General features: G+C 37.5%; 1 protein-coding gene across 1 annotated transcript in view; it reads right to left on the bottom strand.

Moving 5' to 3' along the window:
* The window catches only part of BST1 (bone marrow stromal cell antigen 1), a 71,000-nt gene extending 56,413 nt beyond the window's left edge, over nt 1-14,587 (bottom strand). Inside the window, exon 1 of the mRNA XM_077136445.1 lies at nt 14,097-14,587. Within this exon, the coding sequence (XP_076992560.1) occupies nt 14,097-14,452 (356 nt within the window). The 5' untranslated portion in view covers nt 14,453-14,587. The remainder of the gene's footprint in view (nt 1-14,096) is intronic.
* Between the last annotated feature and the right edge of the window lie 612 nt (nt 14,588-15,199).

Genomic DNA, 15,199 nt, shown 5'->3' with positions numbered 1-15,199 from the left:
GGACAGATGAGTCTTGGAGATCAGAGGGTGAACTGTGGTAGGCTGAATAATGCTCCTCCTAAAGATGTCCACATCCTTATTCCTGGAACCTGTGAATGTACTTTACATGAGAAAGGGGACTTTTTGGAAGTGATATATACTGACAGGAATGCATAAGAGCCCATGCGCCAGAGACACAATATATCACTCCTAGGGAAAAAAAAAGTCATCATATCAGATCATTTAAGTTCCTCATGCCCAAATGCCACAGGATGACATAAGGGCCAGATGTTACCTGCACAGGTAGTGGGTTGTACTAGAGGACTTGCCCCAAATTTTAAGACTCTGCACTTTGATGGGGCTCCTGGCACACTGTCCATTCTTCCCTACAGAGATTATCCTGGAATTATGCAAATTTCTCAGGGGAGTAGAAGGAAAAAGCTTTATCTGTATACCCGTTAGATGTCGCTAGGGAAGATGTGTCTACCTTTATTATCCTGGAATGTCTCCTTTTAAAACATTGGGAACCTGGGTGTAAATACCTTCATTCAGAGGATACCAACCAAGCAAAAATATGTTATTCATTGAGAACTATCTTTCAACACTACTTCAAACATCAAAAAATGGGGGAAATCTATTAGCATCAATAGACTAAGAAATATGAACTCAAATATTATAAAAATGGTAGCTGTGGTAGCAAAAAAATGATAATTTACATGAAATGATTTTAAAGAGAAATACCATGCCAAAAGAAACACTACCCAGTGCAGTCAGGGAGCATTCAAACAGAGGCAGAGGTTGAAATTAGTTTGAAGAAAATGTATTAAGAGAATCAGTTGCTTAATCATCAGCAACATCATGACAGAACAACATTAACCAGTGCCATCTGGGGATGCTTATAGGGGTTCTCTGACAAAATCAGCTTTGAAAAGTAAAGAAAGGAAAAGAAATTTACCATATTTAATAATTATTCCTGGGGCTAACACTTCAAATTATAGATATTAGATATCATGGATTAATTTGCTTATCAAATGTTTACTGGGTGACTACTATGTATCATGCAACATAGACAAGACCTCTGTTCCTGTGGAGCATTCATATAGTGTGGCCAAACAGCAGCACTAGTAATCAAATACATAAAATTATTACAAATTATAAATACTACAAAGGGAGGGTTAGAGAGAACATACCTTAACTAAGGTGGTTGGGAAAGACCTCTTGAGGGAATAACACTTAATTCAGTCTATTCTCAAAATTGCAGCCAAAGTAAGTCTTTCAAAACCTAATTCAGATGAGAATTTACTCTGCTTAAACCCTTCAATTATTCTCTATATCACTGACAAAAAGCCAGAAGCCCTGCAATGGTCTCAAGCCCGTTATGATTTGGTCCTCAAATACCTCCCAAATTCCATCTTACTACTCTTTCTATAACACATATGATCCTCTACATATTATATAACATGTATTATGCTTATTATCTGTCTCTGTTTGCTAGAATCCCCTCTCAGAAGGATCCTTGTTTTGTTCATTTTTTTATTCCAAATATCTAGAATAGTTCCTGGCCTATAATAGATGTACATTAAATTTTTGTTCAATGAACATAAAATAAAATCACCATTTTTATTAATATGTAAATATAACAAAATACAACCAAGTTATAATATAAAGTTTTATATTAACATTTAAATAAAAAACAGAAAAAAATCACAAAATAAGAAATACAAAAACAAAATCTAGGTAAGATTTTATTCAATGTGATGGGTGTGCTTGCCTGTTCCTAAGTTCATTCCAATCTGGAACACAGGAAGACAATGTTAGCCGCATATCTGCTGTACTATTCGACCCATTTCTTTTTTTTTTTTTTTTTTTTTTAAAGAGAGAGGGAGGAAGGGAAGGAAAGACAGAGAGAAGGAAGGAAGGATGGAAGGAAGAAAGGGAAACATCTTTAAACATTTTCTTGTTTTTTTATTATATTTTGTTTGTTTGTTTGTTTTTTACATGGGCTGGGGCCGGGAATCGAACCGAGGTCCTCCGGCATGGCAGGCAAGCACTCTTGCCCGCTGAGCCACCGCGGCCCGCCCCCATTTCTTTCCTTTGTTTTTAACTGGGTCAAGATTGAAAACCCTAGTTCACACAAATTAGTTGTTGTAAATGGTAGCAATAGCAGAACACTCTTTCTACTTAGCAATGGAAAGTCTTCTTTTACCTTGATCTAAAATGCTGATAAACTTAATGTCTCATAATCACTCTTCAATGTATATGACGAACTAAGCTGCCATAATTCATTCTTTTCTTCAGGCACCAAATTTAACTCAATTGCTGATTCAGGGTTTCGAAAAGCAAATGGATCTTTTACCCAACAATTTTTCTTTTGTTTTGAATTTTTCTTCTGGAAAGAAACAGTTAAGTGTTTGAGATACAGAAGTGAGATATAACAATATTTCTACTTTTAATTCTTTCAAAATGTTTTCATTAATACTATTCTCTTCAGTATGCTGCATAAATTTTGGAAACATATAGTAGCTAGGATGATTGCTCTTAAGCCTTGCTTGCCATAACAATAACGTCTTTTTGAATCTTTGGATATGTTCAACATATTGGAATATATCATTGTTTCTCCACTGTAGTTTTAAACTCAGTTCAGTAAGAATGCCAAAAATGTCAGTTAAATATGCCAAATTTGTTATCCAAATATTATCTTTAAAAATATTTGCCAAATGAGACTTTTTTTCTACAAGAAAAAATGTGATTCTCATTCCTGAGTTCATAACCCTGCTTAATATTTTCCCTTGAGATAACCAATGAACTTTGGTATGATATAGTAAGTGGGTATAACTAGCTCCAATCTCTGAACAAAATATGTCCAGAAATCGGTTATTCAGTGAGCTTCCTTTAATAAAATTAACAACTATCACTGCATTTTTCAATACTTCCATGAGATTCTGTGGAATTTCTCTGGAGGCTAAAGCCTCATGATGTAAAAAACAATGATTCTACACAGCACCATTATTAGAAACTTCTAGCAATTTTTTAATTATCTGCTATGTTTTCCAGTTATGTCTGCAGTTCCATCACTGGTAATTCCTTTACAGTTTTTCCAGTTTAATTTATATTGGCCAACAATGCACTTTCCTTATTCCACAAAAATGTCTAATCCGCTTAAGTGTGAGGTTAAATTTAAACAGCACAAAAAATCCTCCATAAAATCATCTTGCCATGCATATCTGACATAAACTAAAAGTGCTGAGCAGCTTCCAATATCAGTGCTTTCATCAAGCTGTATTGCAAAATCTATACCAGACTGCAACCGAGAAATAAGCATTGCCTCCTTCTGCAATAGCACAAATTCGAAGAGATATTGTGTTATCACTTGGTATAGTTTTCAATTTATCAGCTGATTTATCATCAAAAATTGTACGTACCATATTCAAACAAGCTGGAAGAATAATTTTTTCAGCAGCTGTATGAGCCATTTTCGCCTTTGCCACACGATTTGCAACCAAATGTGATGATAATAAGGTTTTTTCACTAACAGTAGTAGAATAAAGAACTTCTGTTGATAACTTCACATCTTTTTTCTTTTTCTGAAAATATTCAAGAGGCTTATCAATAAGTTCAGCATGCTGAGTTTCTAAGTGCCTTTTTAATTTTGAAGGTTTTAAGCTTTCATTTCCAAGAATATTACTACAAATAACACACTGGGGTCTGTCATTTTCAAAGGGTTTTTCACATTTGATAAAACCGTATTTTAAATAATCCTCATTATAATGTCTTGCACTTACTTTTTTCCTTTTGAAATGTGGCTCAAACAAAGTCAAAGTTTGCTGATTGGAATCAACAGTTTTCTTAATATTGTTAATATCTACACTTTCAGATCCAAGAGTTGAACTTGAGCATGTCTCTGCATATTTCATTTCATAGTTCCTCTTTCTTTTAATAAAGAAATGATCCATTTTAAGAGTAATTTATTTCAGTTTGATTAAAATGTTATAATTGCCACTAACTCAAAAAAATATAGCCTAGATAACATTCTTTCCCAAAAACATACTCAAAGTCTGTAAAAATTCACATCTAGCTGCCTTTGCAAATCATGGGAATATAAAAAAACTAGATTGCACAATATTAACCTTGTTGTTATTAAAACCAAACAAGATACTAGTGAGCAAATGACTGAAAACCCATTTCCTAGCCAATATGCGTTAACAGTCATCATATCCCTCCGCCAAATACCTTTCTCACAGATTGAAATTTACCTCAGTATTCCTTGCAATGTGCAAGATTCTGGCAAAGAATCCATCCAAAGCACTTTGATATTTTATATTTGATTTTTTTTTATTTTTACTTTTTAAAAAATGTTCATCATGACTCACAGAACAGATTTTATGACCCACTTAATGGGTTACACACATTGTGTGAAAAACAGAAATAGAGGCATTTGTGTCCTCTGCTTTTTTGGTATCTTTAGTATGTCTGCTTGATGATCAAAGAAATTTGCTGATCCACTGGATTGACAGCTGGTGCAGGAACATTCTTTAAGTAGTAAGTATACACCTTGGATTTTCAATCCTGATACCTTTTGATGGGAAGAGTTTTTTTTAAGAGTACCTGTTATGGTCTCATCTAGTGAGGATCCAATGAGGTATTCCATGGATAGTTCAACTATCAGGTTGGAGCTGGTATTTGTTTATAGAACTTTCTTGGAATGTATCCCTGACCTGGGAATAAGACCAAAATGACAGTGAAGCATCACAACATAGAATAACATTATTGTCAGCCACAGGGACCTTTACGAAATCCAAGATAATGGGTACTGAAGCAAAAAGTCTACCACTCTTCTCATCACTAGCTTATATGGGTTTAGGCTTATTTCTGAAAGGCAAACCACCTCAAATAAAACTGGTAAATATAAAAATTATGTCAGTAAAACACAGAAAGTCAGCATCAGGAGTAGCAAAATAGATCAAGCTGAACACAGCAAAGGAAAGGACAATGGTCCATTCCCCTTAGCTTGGTTTCGCCATGCCTATCTTAGAAGTACTTCTTGTACCACCCTTTTTTATTTTTGTGTATTTAGGGCTTGTCACCCTAAACACCATATGCTTATCACCATAACACAGCAGTTTCAAACCTTCCTTCAAACTATCTTTTTATTATTTTTTTGTAAAGTCTTATATTTACTGTAGTGTTTATATATTAGGAATTCTACACATCTTAAGTATGCTGTTCCTTTTATTAGGATTGCTACTTTGTAGTATTACTCAAATTACAAAGTTGTAGGCCCTAGCACTATTTCTCTGAAAGTCCTGTTATTGTTGACTACAAATTGCTGCAGATGAGTCATTTTTTTTAGAAAGTTATGTTATGTTAAAGCTGAAATGCCCATATCTCAAAATTACTTTTATTTGCCTGGTGAATGAGTCTAATTACTTAAGAAGGAGGCTGGAATTCCCAGTTTAAAATGACTAATTTTGAAGTTCCTTAGTTAGTCATTTAAATGGATTTTTTAAATGGATAGGACTGTACTTACCCAGAAAATAAAAATACAACTACTACACAATATTAGACTGTTGATGTTAAGAAGGTGGATGAAATCCACCTTCAGCCTTAAAAAAGGCCCCAACAGATATAACTTCCAGGGGTGTAAATCTTCCTGACAACATGGAACAGAACTCCTGGGATGAGCCCAGACCCGGTATCGTGGGATTGAGAAAGCCTTCTTGACCAAAAGGGGGAAAAGAGAAATGAGACAAAATAAAGTTTCAGTGGCTAAGAGATTTCAAACAGTCAAGAGGATATCCTGTAGGTTATTCTTTATACATTATATAGATGTACCTTTTTAATTTATGGTGTATTGGAGTGGCTGTTGTGCTGTGCTCCAGTAGCCTTGATTCTTGAAGATGATTTATGATTATATGGCTTTTACAATGTGACTGTATGACTGTGAAAACCTCGTGTCTGATGCTCCTTTCATCCAAGGTATGAACAGATGAGTAAGAAATATGGATAAAAAGATAAAGAAATAAAAGAGGGGATGGGGTAAAAAAAAATGGGGGACTTCCGGAGAAGATGGCGGCTTAGTAAGACGCGCGGATCTTAGTTTCTTCTCCAGGACAGCTACTAGGGGAGTAGAAACGATACAGAACAGTGCCCAAAGCCACAACAGAGATAAAAAAGACAGCGTACCCCATCCTGGAACGGCTGGCTGGCTGAGAGAAGCCGCTCGGGTGAGATCGCCGAGGCGCGCGGGCTTCACCGGGCGGGGCGGCAAGCAGCCGGAGTCACTCCCTTCCCCCTTCCCGGGCCGGCTGGGAGAATTGGAGAGGCGGTCCCCTGAAACCGCGGCGGCTGGCGCCCACACCACACGCGGCCCCCCGGACCAACTGAGAGAATTGGATTGGAAATCCCCAGGCCGCGGAGAATGGTGACGGGTGGGGGAGGCCCCTTCCAAACCCGTGACTCCCCGGGAACGTGCACTCTCCCAGGCGGGCCGCTGCCGCTGGCGCCCTCCCGCCACGCTTGTCGCCCGGGCGAATAGGAAATTCGGACGGGCGCTTTCCCAGGCTGCGGCGGCCAGTCACCCTCCCTGCATTCGGACCCCGGGCCGGCTCGAACTCTTCCAAGCCGCTTCGGCTAGCGAACCTCCTGGACGGCGAGAGTTTTCCAAAGTTAAAGGTCCCACAGCACCTTTTACTGGTGGGACCCGCAGACAAACGTGTGCCACGAGCGCCACCTACTGGGCAGGATAAGAAAGACAGAACCCAGAGACTTCACAGAAAAATCTTCCAAACTTTTGGATCCAATATCCAGGGAAATCTGTCTAAATGCGCAGACGCCAACAGAAGATAATGGATCACGCTCAAATAATTGAAAATATGGCCCAGTCAAAGGAACAAACCAATAGTTCAAATGAGATACAGGAGCTGAGACAACTAATGCTGAATATACGAACAGAAATGGAAAACCTCTTCAAAAACGAAATCGATAAATTGAGGGAAGACATGAAGAAGACATGGGCTGAACATAAAGAAGAAACAGAAAAACTGAAAAAACAAATCACAGAACTTATGGAAGTGAAGGACAAAGTAGAAAAGATAGAAAAAACAATGGATACCTACAATGATAGATTCAAAGAGACAGAAGATAGAATTAGTGATTTGGAGGATGGAATATCTGAATTCCAAAAACAAACAGAAACTATCGGGAAAAGAATGGAAAAATTTGAACAGGGTATCAGGGAACTCAAGGACAATATGAACCGCACAAATATACGTGTTGTGGGTGTCCCAGAAGGAGAAGAGAAGGGAAAAGGAGGAGAAAAACTAATGGAAAAAATTTTCACTGAAAATTTCCCAACTCTTATGAAAGACCTAAAATTACAGATCCAAGAAGTGCAGCGCACCCCAAAGAGATTAGACACAAATAGGCGTTCTCCAAGACACTTACTAGTTAGAATGTCAGAAGTCAAAGAGAAAGAGAGGATCTTGAAAGCAGCAAGAGAAAAACAATCCATCACATACAAGGGAAACCCAATAAGACTATGTGTAGATTTCTCAGCAGAAACCATGGAGGCTAGAAGACAGTGGGATGATATATTTAAATTACTAAAAGAGAAAAACTGCCAACCAAGACTCCTATATCCAGCAAAATTGTCCTTCAAAAATGAGGGAGAAATTAAAACATTCTCAGACATAAAGTCACTGAGAGAATCTGTGACCAAGAGACCAGCTCTGCAAGAAATACTAAAGGGAGCACTAGAGTCAGAACCGAAAAGACAGAAGAGAGAGGTATGGAGAAGAGTGTAGAAAGAAGGAAAGTCAGATATGATATATATAATACAAAAGGCAAAATGGTAGAGGAAAATATTATCCAAACAATAATAACACTAAATGTTAATGGACTGAATTCCCCAATCAAAAGATATAGAATGGCAGAATGGATAAAAAACAGGATCCTTCTATATGCTGTCTACAGGAAACACATCTTAGACCCAAAGATAAACATAGGTTGAAAGTGAAAGGTTGGGAAAAGATATTTCATGCAAATAACAACCAGAAAATAGCAGGAGTGGCTATACTAATATCCAACAAGTTAGACTTCAAATGTAAAACAGTTAAAAGAGACAAAGAAGGACACTATATACTAATAAAAGGAACAATTAAACAAGAAGACATAACAATCATAAATATTTATGCACCGAACCAGAATGCCCCAAAATACGTGAGGAATACACTGCAAACACTGAAAAAGGAAATAGACACAAATACCATAATAGTTGGAGACTTCAATTCCCCACTCTCATCAATGGACAGAACATCTAGACAGAGGATCAATAAAGAAATAGAGAATCTGAATATTACTATAAAGGAGCTAGACTTAACAGACATTTATAGGACATTAAATCCCACAACAGCAGGATACACCTTTTTCTCAAGTGCTCATGGATCATTCTCAAAGATAGACCATATGCTGGGTCACAAAGCAAGTCTTAACAAATTTAAAAAGATTGAAATCATACACAACACTTTCTCGGATCATAAAGGAATGAAGTTGGAAATCAATAATAGGCGGAATGCCAGAAAATTAACAAATACATGGAGGCTCAACAACACACTCTTAAACAACGAGTGGGTCAAAGAAGAAATTGCAAGAGAAATTAGTAAATACCTCGAGGCAAATGAAAATGAAAACACAACATATCAAAACTTATGGGATGCAGCAAAGGCAGTGCTAAGAGGGAAATTTATTGCCCTAAATGCCTATCTCAGAAAAGAAGAAAAGGCAAAAATGCAGGAATTAACTGTTCACTTGGAAGAACTGGAGAATGAACAGCAAACTAATCCCAAAGCAAGCAAAAGGAAAGAAATAACAAAGATCAGAGCAGAAATAAATGAAATTGAAAACATAAAAACAATAGAGAAAATCAATAAGACCAGAAGTTGGTTCTATGAGAAAATCAATAAGATTGATGGGCCCCTATCAAGATTGACAAAAAGAAGAAGAGAGAGGATGCAAATAAATAAGATCAGAAATGGAAGAGGAGACATAACTACTGACCTCACAGAAATAAAGGAGGTAATAACAGGATACTATGAACAACTTTACGCTAATAAATACAACAATTTAGATGAAATGGACGGGTTCCTGGAAAGACATGAACAACCAACTTTGACTCAAGAAGACATAGATGACCTCAACAAACCAATCACAAGTAAAGAAACTGAATTAGTCATTCAAAAGCTTCCTAAAAAAAAAGTCCAGGACCAGATGGCTTCACATGTGAATTCTACCAAACGTTCCAGAAAGAATTAGTACCAATTCTCCTCAAACTCTTCAAAAAAATCGAAGTGGAGGGAAAACTACCTAATTCATTCTATGAAGCCAACATCACCCTCATACCAAAACCAGGTAAAGATATTACAAAAAAAGAAAACTACAGACCAATCTCTCTAATGAATACAGATGCAAAAATCCTCAATAAAATTCTAGCAAATCGTATCCAACAACACATTAAAAGAATTATACATCATGACCAAGTAGGATTCATCCCAGGTATGCAAGGATGGTTCAACATAAGAAAATCAATTAATGTAATACACCATATCAACAAATCAAAGCAGAAAAATCACATGATCATCTCAATTGATGCAGAGAAGGCATTTGACAAGATTCAACATCCTTTCCTGTTGAAAACACTTCAAAAGATAGGAATACAAGGGAACTTCCTTAAAATGATAGAGGGAATATATGAAAAACCCACAGCTAATATCATCCTCAATGGGGAAAAATTGAAAACTTTCCCCCTAAGATCAGGAACAAGACAAGGATGTCCACTATCACCACTATTATTCAACATTGTGTTGGAGGTTCTAGCCAGAGCAATTAGACAAGAAAAAGAAATACAAGGCATCAAAATTGGAAAGGAAGAAGTAAAACTATCACTGTTTGCAGACGATATGATACTATACGTCGAAAACCCGGAAAAATCCACAACAAAACTACTAGAGCTAATAAATGAGTACAGCAAAGTAGCAGGTTACAAGATCAACATTCAAAAATCTGTAGCATTTCTATACACTAGTAATGCACAAGCTGAGGGGGAAATCAAGAAACGAATTCCATTTACAATTGCAACTAAAAGAATAAAATACCTAGGAATAAATTTAACTAAAGAGACAAAAAAACCTATATAAAGAAAATTACAAAAAACTGTTAAAAGAAATCACAGAAGACCTAAATAGATGGAAGGGCATACCGTGTTCATGGATTGGAAGACTAAATATAGTTAAGATGTCAATCCAACCTAAATTGATTTACAGATTCAATACAATACCAATCAAAATCCCAACAACTTATTTTTCAGAAATAGAAAAACCAATAAGCAAATTTATCTGGAAGGGCAGGGTGCCCCGAATTGCTAAAAACATCTTGAGGAAAAAAAACGAAGCTGGACGTCTCGCGCTGCCTGACTTTAAGGCATATTATGAAGCCACAGTGGTCAAAACAGCATGGTATTGGCATAAAGATAGATATATCGACCAATGGAATCGAATAGAGTGCTCAGATATAGACCCTCTCATCTATGGACATTTGATCTTTGATAAGGCAGTCAAGCCAACTCACCTGGGACAGAACAGTCTCTTCAATAAATGGTGCCTAGAGAACTGGATATCCATATGCAAAAGAATGAAAGAAGACCCATCTCTCACACCCTATACAAAAGTTAACTCAAAATGGATCAAAGATCTAAACATTAGGTCTAAGACCATAAAACAGTTAGAGGAAAACGTTGGGAGATATCTTATGGATCTTACAACTGGAGGCGGTTTTATGGACCTTAAACCTAAAGCAAGAGCACTGAAGAAGGAAATAAATAAATGGGAGCTCCTCAAAATTAAACACTTTTGTGCATCAAAGAACTTCATCAAGAAAGTAGAAAGACAGCCTACACAATGGGAGACAATATTTGGAAATGATATATCAGATAAAGGTCTAGTATCCAGAATTTATAAAGAGATTGTTCATCTCAACAACAAAAAGACAGCCAACCCAATTACAAAATGGGAAAAAGACTTGAACAGACACCTATCAGAAGAGGAAATACAAATGGCCAAAAGGCACATGAAGAGATGCTCAATGTCCCTGGCCATTAGAGAAATGCAAATCAAAACCACAATGAGATATCATCTCACACCCACCAGAATGGCCATTATCAACAAAACAGAAAATGACAAGTGCTGGAGAGGATGCGGAGAAAGAGGCACACTTATCCACTGTTGGTGGGAATGTCAAATGGTGCAACCACTGTGGAAGGCAGTTTGGCGGTTCCTCAAAAAGCTGAATATAGAATTGCCATATGACCCAGCAATACCATTGCTGGGAATATACTCAAAGGACTTAAGGGCAAAGACACAAACGGACATTTGCACACCAATGTTTATAGCAGCGTTATTTACAATTGCAAAGAGATGGAAACAGCCGAAATCTCCATCAACAGAAGAGTGGCTAAACAAACTGTGGTATATACATACGATGGAATACTATGCAGCTTTAAGACAGGATAAACTTATGAAGCATGTAATAACATGGATGGACCTAGAGAACATTATGCTGAGTGAGTCTAGCCAAAAACAAAAGGACAAATACTGTATGGTCCCACTGATGTGAACAGACATTCGAGAATAAATTTGGAATATGTCATTGGTAACAGAGTCCAGCAGGAGGTAGAAACAGGGTAAGATAATGGGCAATTGGAGTTGAAGGGATACAGACTGTGCAACAGGACTGGATACAAAAACTCAAAAATGGACAGCACAATAATACCTAATTGTAAAGTAATCTGGTTAAAACACTGAATGAAGCTGCATCTGAGCTATAGGTTTTTGTTTTGTTTTGTTTTGTTTTGACTTTACTATTATTACTTTTATTTTTGTCTCTATATTAACATTCTATATCTTTTTCGGTTATGTTGCTAGTTTTTCTAAACCGATGCAAATGTACTAAGAAATGATGATCATGCATCTACGTGATGATGTTAAGAATTACTGATTGCATATGTAGAATGGTATGATTTCTAAATGTTGGGTTAATTTCTTTTTTTCCATTAATTAAAAAAAAAAGAGAAGGGGTAATTGGAGCTGAAGGGATACAGACTGTACAACGGGACTGGATATAAAAACTCAGAAATGGACAGCACAACACTACCCAATTGTAATGCAATTATGTTAAAACACTGAATGAAGCTGCATGTGAGGTATAGGTTTTTTTTTTTCTTTCTATTAATGTTTTAATTCTTATTCTGTTGTCTTTTTATTTTTTTATTTCTTTTTCTAAATCGATGCAAATGTACTAAGAAATGATGAATATGCAACTATGTGATGTTATTAAGAATTACTGATTGTACATGTAGAATGGAATGATTTCTAATTGTTTTGTTAATTCTTTTTTTAATTAATAAAAAAAAAAGGGGGGAGATTGAAAAACTAGCAGTCAATGAGAGAGACAGGTAGGAGACATGGGATGTATGCGTTTTTTCTTTTTGCTTCCTTTTCTGGAGTGATGCAAATGTTCTAAAAATGATCATGGTGATGAATACACAACTCTGTGATGATACTGTAAGCCACTGATCGTATACCATGCATGGTGTGTATGTGTGTGAAGATTAGTCAATAAAAATATTTAAAAAGAGACCCCAGGGCCACAGTGGCTCAGCAGGTAAGAATGCTTGCCTGCCATGCCCAAGGACCCCAGTTTAATTCCTGGTGCCTGCCCATGTTAAAAAAAAAAAAAAAATGAGACCCCCAAAGGGATTGGTATTGTTTTCCTATCTTGTGGAATTAGTAGACAAGTTATAAACCTAGGCTACTTTAGGGAAATTTGGGACCTTCAAAATTTTTTTTCATTGTAACTATCTATTCTTCACCTTTGAGTGAAATAGAGTACAATACACAAACAAGGTACAGGTTTCAGGACTACCAGATGGCACTCAAAAATGTGCTACAAATTATCTGAATGCTGTCCATGTCTATAAGCCTGTTGCTATTTGTATTTATTTGACAGCCTAGTCTTTAATAATAAATCTGGCTTTGAATATCATGTCATAGGGCTATGGTGACATTGAAACATGAAAGATGTTGTGAGGGGGAGGCTACAGCTTTGGTGATATTCCCCTGTGAAACTTCATTAATTTTATCTACATGATTCGCTCTTGACTTTTTTGCAATGATGCAAAAAAAAAAAGGCTTTTGTTAAAAGGCTAACACATTAATACTGACTAGAATTCAAACAAAGCCAAAGGCCACTCTAGGACCACATGAGTTTTGACAGCCTAGCCTGCTATTAACTTAGTCTGTTGGTCTCTCTGAGAATGAACTGTCAGAAAACAAAAGCAAATCAGAACCGAGAAGATTACGGTATGAAGGTGTAAACCAGGGTAAAGGTGACTGGTTAGATGAAACACATGGTTAAGGATAATAGAGCAAGAAAGAAAGATTCAGAGAAAGAATGCTATCAAGAAGACTCTATTCAGTTTTGCACTAGACAAATGCTGCATTTTAGGTTTAAGAAGGGGTGAAACTATATACAAGACTAAAAGCTTTAAAATATCCTAGATATTGCTGGAATGCATTCAGGAAGGGCTCAGGAAGGTTGTAGCAGGAGCCATCTTGATAAAACAAATGCTATCAGCTCAAGGCTGAGTTGCAACATGCTATAGGGCGAGATTTGTCACATTGTCTTTAGGGTAGCCGTTTAGGCATGATTTTCTTTTTATAGTACTGTAAAGGGCTGGTGTCACCAAGACCTACAAATAGATAAGAACGTAGTCCTCTTCCCAGGAGATCCCTGACACCACCCTTCTGTCCTCCCAGGACCCAAACAGGTCATCAAACGATTTCAGCCTGATCTCTCAGGTGACCTGAGAGCATCTCCTCTCAGATCCCAGATTGCTGCTCCCAAACCCCAGGAGACTTAAATTTCTCGGTTCAGCAAAATCAGAAAACTGCTTCCTGTTTGCCTCCCTTTAGCGAATTTTGGTACACTGCCATTTGAGGTTGCCATTCTTCTTCTCATCCCCAGCACAGCCACCATCACTCGGCCAGGCCCGGCGCTGCTAGCCTCACCTGTCGCGGGCCGAGCGGAGGTTCAGCTCCTTCATCCTTGTACCCGCTGCCACAACCACTTCCGGCCTAATCTGTGTTTGCGCAGAAACGCCACTTGTAATCTGGGTAAAGGCTGGATAGGCCCTCTGCGCGTGCGTGAAAAGCCGCGCCAGTTTTTTCGATTTGTGGTCCTCTCGCCGCAATATCGCGATATTTTCGCACTCCCGCGAGAGGTATTTGAATTCTAGTGGTAGCCACGTCGTGGAAATTACGAGACTCTCCGAGGCCGGTTTGGGAGTTTGACGAACTCTGAGAGTTCGCCTTGGGGTCAGTGGGCCGGTGGTAGCCGAGCGCGGGAGAGAAGGTCCCAGCCCCATAGGATTGACGAAGAGGCCACTGCCGGTTAAGTAGGCCCTTCAGCTGGCCCAGCAGCCGCTCCAGGACCAGGCGAAGCTGGAGATGGCGCTGACCCGCATCTACGGCATCGTAGAGGTGGCCGCCCTCCTCCGCTCCCTCCCGGGCCCCTCCTCTCCGCGCGCTCCCCGGCTCAGCCGTATACCTATAAGTACACTATAATCTAATTGACAGTCTTTGTAAAAGGATTTTATAACTTGAAACTGATTTACCTAGTTTACTTAGAAAACCATGATGTATTTAATAGTCATAGTGGTCCTCTCTTTTTATCAGTAGTTCATTAACTTTTTAACTTAAGTCTGCATTTCATTAAATACATTTAAATATGTGTTTGTGTTTTTCTGACCTCTGATGATTTTAACAAAACACCTTTCTTAAGTGTAAATAAGTGCATCTTTGAAAGAAAGCAAATATTTTTCTGGTTGGTATATTTATTGCTTTTTATTACAACTTTAAGACATATAGAACAATATTAGCTACAGATATTTTAGCGTCAAGTTTCAGACTTCACGTGACTTTATAAGCATTTCTTTTCCTCATGCTACTAGTTTGTTCACTTGTGGAATTACACAAAGTTTTTTTTTAATGTATTCACACTATACGTTTTTTAAAAAAAGCTTTTTTATTGTGTAATATATATACACAGCAAAGAGAGAAAAAAGCAATTTTCAAAGCACACTTCAACAAGTAGTTACAGAACAGATCCCAGA

The sequence above is a fragment of the Tamandua tetradactyla genome, chromosome 19, assembly GCF_023851605.1.
Source record: "Tamandua tetradactyla isolate mTamTet1 chromosome 19, mTamTet1.pri, whole genome shotgun sequence".
In the NCBI taxonomy this organism is placed as follows: domain Eukaryota; kingdom Metazoa; phylum Chordata; class Mammalia; order Pilosa; family Myrmecophagidae; genus Tamandua; species Tamandua tetradactyla.
This window is presented reverse-complemented; position numbering and strand designations above follow the sequence as displayed.